Below are 5836 nucleotides of genomic sequence, written 5' to 3'. Positions count from 1 at the left end.
AGCTAAGCTTGGAATTTTCCATAATATACTCTAGGCTCCAAAATATGTGTTTTAGGCCATTCCTGTCCATTCCTGTGCCATTCCTGTCCATTCCTGTGGATTCCAGTGGATTCCTGTGCCATTCCTGTGGATTCCAGTGGAATGGCTCCATTCCTGCAGGAATCAGTGGGGCATGATGAAGTACTGCACCAGTCTGCCAAATTGGGAAGATGCCTGTTTTGGCCACAAGTTATAGATAGCCCAAACTTGTAAACAATGTAGCTCAGTCATTTCTCCACCAATTTACAAGAGGAAAAGTGCACCAGAATTGTATAGATATTCTCTATTCAAATGTATAAGAATATGCAGTATATTTCACTTTGGTGGCTATGCAGCACCTATTGGCCCAAGGTTGTCTCTCAAGCTATAGAGCTTCACAATGGATAGGATTTGGGCTTAGGTTTGCAGAGACGAAATCATCGATTACTATGTGGCCCCAATCCTACAGGTTCAGAAATTTAATTACTAGCCTTTAACCATGTTAAAGTACCGATCTTCGAGGGTATCTCAGCATAGGGGTCACAAATAAAATTTCTGGACCCGTAGATCGACTGGAATTTAAATTTTAAGTAAAGTCTGTCTGCAAATCATGTTCATACGTGCTGTTGTTGAAAAGTTATATTCCAATCTCTTCAGACTGCCTGATTTGGCAGGGAAAACAGACTGATTTCGCATTTTTGGAGCAATAAATGCAATTTCTACATGGAAAACTCTCTGAATGGATTCATTCACTTAGTTCAGTCAATCCCATTGCAAAAAATATATTGAATTGGTGTTGTAGAGAGTACAAGGTCAGTGTCTCAAGAAATTGGGCCTGTGACACTCTGTCACAGCATGTCACTGGTCATCACACATACCAAGGATTGTGCACCACCAGTTCCAAAGCTGCTCGAGGATCAATAGGATTGGGACAGCCTCATCGATTGTGTCTGGCACCATCGCAGTCTCTGCCTGGAGTGCAAGGGGGGAAAGGGAGCCATCAAGCCATTCTCCATCAAGATTACTTACACCTCCAGACCTGCCAGGAGGGAGTCAAGCTCCAAAAAGGTGTTATTATGTGTCCTGATGTTATGTTTGTAGGATTCAAAGAAGGCCCCTGATGCTGGGTTGAAGGGGAAGGATGGAGATGCCCCAGTGAAGGAACATGAGCTCCTACGCCAACTTGAGAAGTGTCACATGTGTGCAGCTTGTGGTCGTCCCTGCTATATTCTTTCGAACGGTGACCACCATCAGTATACGGTGCAGGAGATGTTAACATGGGTATTTTTGTTGGTCTGTCATATATACCTTCTTCTTCCCCACCATTCTCATTATCATCTCAGAGTCGACACCAAGCTGTCCTTGAGAGGCCACTGGAAGAGCTCAAACTGGAAGATGTTCCCATGCATCAGAAGAAGAAAGCTGCGACCATGGCTGCCACCCCTGCACCTCCAGCTGTTGACCTCTCCATGCAGATGATGAATATGATGGGTACATTCATGGCTTCCCTTGCTGGCAACATGGCTATGGGTCAAGTACCTAATCAACTCCCTATGACTCCTGCTTGTCAACCTCTTGCTGCAGTTCCAAATACTGTTCCCATCACACCCACACCTCCAACCCCAGCAGCTGGAGCTCCTTCTACTGCTACTACAGCCCCTGCTGGTGAGGAAGCTCTATATAATCCAGATCTTGAGACTTGGATGTGTGGTCTTGATGATCACACCGTTCATGGTTCATTGAAGCTCAACTATAACCAGCACACACCTGCCCTTCGTGCGGAGGGTATTCTTCAGTTAAGTGATTTATACAATCTCTGTGATGTGGAGAATAATGTCATTGTGCTTCATGACCTCTCAGGTGGCTCTCTCAACTATGGGACTGCAAAACGCCTCCTTGTATATGTGGAGGAAGATTACTGACCATCTAAATGTGCACACCTCTCTTAATTCACTTTCTTTAATACCTTTTTTTGGTTCTTGTCATCCACATTTAATTTTCATATCATTGGGTGATACCACTATATCACCTCCCTCTCCTTAATCCGTCACCATGATGTTCTTGCATAACCTTTCCATATATTTCTTATCCCTTCACCTTCTTAATCCATTGCCGTAATGTTTTTGCATAACCTTTCCAGATATCATTTACCACTTTACCTCCCTAATCCGTCACCATGATGTTCTCATATAACCTTTCCAGATATTGCTTAAACCCCAACTTCATGTAAATATCCTTTATCTTGCATGTGCCACTCTTTTTTGATAAAATAAAATTTGCCTTTTATATTATACATATCCACAATGATGATAGAACCCATAAGCATCATCCTCCGTGACTGAAAATGCTGCCTCCAGTAAATGAAGATAGACATAAGTATCATCTCCATCCATTGTCAAGTCTTCTCGCAGAAGCACACCTGATCAATGAACAAAGGCCTTGATACCTGAGAAAGCAAGTTCAATAGGGTTATAATCTGGAGAGTAAGGTGGTAAAAACATGTACTGCATACCACTGTTGCAAACAATATTAGTTCAAGCTTGTAAAATTGGATTCATTGACTTACCACTCCTCAATGAGGTCAAGTATGTGTGGATCCTTGTGGATGCATGCATTATCCATGACAATAACAGAATTTTGGAGTGGGAATGGTTGCATCTTGTCAAGTAAGCCCTCAATAAACTCATAAAATAGGCTTGCTGTAAATGATCCTTCAACAATCTTGATGTGGATCATGCCATTGATTGATAAAGCTGGAAGGAGAGAGTAGCTAGTTATGTCAGCCAAGAAATGACCACATTCAAGACTGGTAGTACATACTGGCAACCACAAACAAAAAAGCAGTGCTTACTAGCACACTCACCATGCAAAGCCCAGGCTCAGGTACAGATGGATGTTCGGCAATCAAAAGAGCTCTCATCGACAAAAACAGTTTGCTCTGCTGTAAACTGCAGACCATAATTGTAGCAGAACTCAGCATGCTTGGCTTCACTATGTTCAATTGCCTCACGATGAGCTATGTCATTGATGTGGTGAAGTTGGTTGATAGGAAGATAAATGACAAACACACCTTTTTCATAGAATATCCTGATCGCTTCAAAGCTGTCCAAATACATGACAAACTGGCAATAACACCCCTCCTCCTTTCCAAAAAATCCTGCAGTTCATTGAGGTAGATATCTGGTGTGTGTTGGACCATTCCCTGGAGAAACTAGGTAAAAAGATAGTGATCAGATCTATAAAGATCACAGACTCAAGAGACCACAGAGTACTAACCCTTACATCTGTCCTTGTCAAAACCCTCTTCCTGCCTCATAACTCCCTGATCGGCCATGCTGGCATAGTCCGGTGCTGTTGCAGAACACATTGTACAGTGTGTTTCTTGCATCCAGTGTATGCAATGATTTCCTCCAGTGAACAGGATCGGAACATGTATACCAGTGATTTTCTCAAATCATCTGAAAGCCACTTTCCACAGGTCATTATGAGTGTCAAGATCAGTAGAGTGGGTGATTGTGCAAGTCAAAAGCAGTTGTATCCAAATTTGGACAGGTGTTGATGGATGGATACTTGTCCATCATGATACAGCACCACTGCGGGTTTTTAACCCTGGGGTGACCTAGCTACTTACTCTATGATTCCAATGCAGTAAAAATCGTACTTTTCTGTTGAGTATGCAAAGAGAAATCAATGCAGCAGTTAGCTGCCCAATTTGGACATGGATGACAGGGTGTCATCACTTATAGTGCAGTTGCAAAGCCAGTACATACTTTTACACAAAATAAATTATGGGGTGACCTAGGTGCACACTATTCGATTCTAACGCACCCAAAATTGTAGCTTTACATTAGGTATTGGTGGAGAAATCCTTGCAGCAGTCTCGGCACTGTCCCTACCTAGCCTTCAGCAGCAATATGATGTAGATTTCGTTTTCTTATAAAATAAATTATGGGGCGACCTAGAGCTCGCCAGGACGATTCCAAAACACTATAAATTATGTCTCTACGCTAAGTATTTACAGAGAAAATCATGTTTGAAGATTCACGGTGATTTGAGACTTTGTTGTGACGTGATTGCGGCCATGCCAACTATTTCGAAAACAGCAATAATTAAAATGCCCTTTCTTGGCTTGTCTTTTCATTACGGAGGTTGGAAGACACTCTGAGGATGTTTTCAAATGTCTTTCTTAATTGTCAGGAGGTTCTCATTATATGTCATATAATAGAATGTGTCTTTTTCCCATGTTGTGGAGGGGAGAGGCGAAGGGGCCTCAGATGCATCAGTCTTTGATGCATATGCAGGAATTTCTGTACATGACTTTCTGAATGGCTGCAAGCCACACTAAGCCTCCGTATGTTTACTACTTAGGTGTAGTTTAGCCTTTCGATGATCTGGACATGCCATTAGGCATCCATGTCATCTTTCTGTATATCTTGTATAAGTACGAGTTCCCATGTTTAATCCATTATGTGTTTCTAAACCCTTGGTAGTAATGCAATTCTTCTCCCTGCATTGGGTGTTTACTCTAGAACCTCTTTGTGCTCTATTTCATGGTTGTTAGAGGAGACCCCTTGTGACCTCCTTTGTTTACGTGTACGTTTTGTTTACACCCTATCGATCATTCTCTCTTTTTCCATTCTACATATACTTCCGCTGTTTGCTAGTCTTTATTCCAAGCCACCTGTTTTTCATATAAAAACCACAAACCTTATTTTTCCCACCTCAGTCGTCATCACAACTGTGTCTGACTCTGAGGTGAGGTTATTTTACTTATACTTATTTCTCTCAACACTCACACTACCTGTATTACAGTTCTGTATGTTAACAGGTAGTTTACCCAATCCAAGTCATCATCACAACTGTGTCTGACTCTGAGTTCTGTATGTTAACAATGGTAGGTGAATCTTAGATAGGATCCAAGTATAATGTCATGACATGTACTGCTGCCAGTTCCAAAGCCTTTGTCCTACTTTCAGATTTCACACATTTGCACTTTTAGTCAACTCAACCAGGTATGTTCATTGACTCTTCATATCATTGCAATTATATGTAGTGTATTCTTTAGAGATGACTTTTATAGGTAAAATTGTTAAAATCAAATTTTATACAGGCAAAATGGTTTCATCTGTATCATTGTTGCCAAGGTGGTTCAAGAATCCTGACTGGGGGGGGATGAGGAGGCTGAGGATGAGGTAGAAGACTCGGATGAAGAGCAGGAGGATGCGGCCCCATTATTGGTGGAAGGAAAGGAGCTGTGTGAGTATTTGGAGAAGCTGTGTGTCATCCACTCAGAGGCTTGTGGCATGTCAACACTGCTTTTGCAACAACAATTGTGCAAATTGAGGGCTCATCTTCATGTTGTTCAAGTGAAATCAGCCCAACAAACTACTCTCAACTCTTTTTTCAGTAGTAACCTCTCTCCCATGGATGTCGATAGCCTGTAAATATGCAGTCTTTCTAGTTTTCATCTCACTACTTAAAGGACATTTCAAAGTGTGACATTTTTGGCTGATGTCACAAATAGTCACATTTTGTGACATATTTCATCTTGCATAAATCTCACAATGCATAGAAAAAGTTGGGGACCAGCATTATGCATTGTGAGAATATCTACTGTATATACAGTGATTTTCATATTGCTTTGCAGTGTGCACAACCAATTTTTGTGAGTGCTATTTGGTTGTTGTGCTGCAACATGACATTTTTGGTCACATCCTGATTCCCGATCCCCTGTTCTTGGTTTTCTACATCCAAAAGACTTCCAGAAGCTCTTACTCACCCTATCACATCATCTATATGCAGGTTCAACACTTTGTGT

The 5836-nt window shown here is 41.6% G+C and overlaps 2 protein-coding genes across 2 annotated transcripts; one reads left to right on the top strand and one right to left on the bottom strand.

Annotated features, from left to right (window-relative positions):
* Positions 1 to 628: 628 nt before the first annotated feature.
* Positions 629 to 1940, top strand: LACBIDRAFT_328141 (uncharacterized protein; the record flags this gene model as incomplete). The annotated part of the gene is made up of 5 exons (XM_001882181.1): positions 629 to 654; positions 821 to 830; positions 943 to 1086; positions 1120 to 1311; positions 1362 to 1940. The coding sequence occupies 5 exons, from the start codon at positions 629 to 631 to the stop codon at positions 1938 to 1940; spliced, it is 951 nt and encodes a 316-aa protein (XP_001882216.1).
* Positions 1941 to 2397: 457 nt separating this feature from the next.
* LACBIDRAFT_299030 (uncharacterized protein) lies at positions 2398 to 3217 on the bottom strand (the record flags this gene model as incomplete). The annotated part of the gene is made up of 5 exons (XM_001882050.1): positions 2398 to 2464; positions 2524 to 2532; positions 2585 to 2771; positions 2839 to 3034; positions 3089 to 3217. 5 exons carry the CDS (start codon positions 3215 to 3217, stop codon positions 2398 to 2400), a joined length of 588 nt encoding a protein of 195 aa, XP_001882085.1.
* Between the last annotated feature and the right edge of the window lie 2619 nt (positions 3218 to 5836).

This window comes from Laccaria bicolor, genomic scaffold, assembly GCF_000143565.1.
Source record: "Laccaria bicolor S238N-H82 LACBIscaffold_15 genomic scaffold, whole genome shotgun sequence".
Classification (NCBI taxonomy): Eukaryota; Fungi; Basidiomycota; class Agaricomycetes; order Agaricales; family Hydnangiaceae; genus Laccaria; species Laccaria bicolor.
The sequence above is the reverse complement of the archived record's forward strand: the minus strand, read 5'-3'. Positions and strand labels throughout refer to the sequence as shown.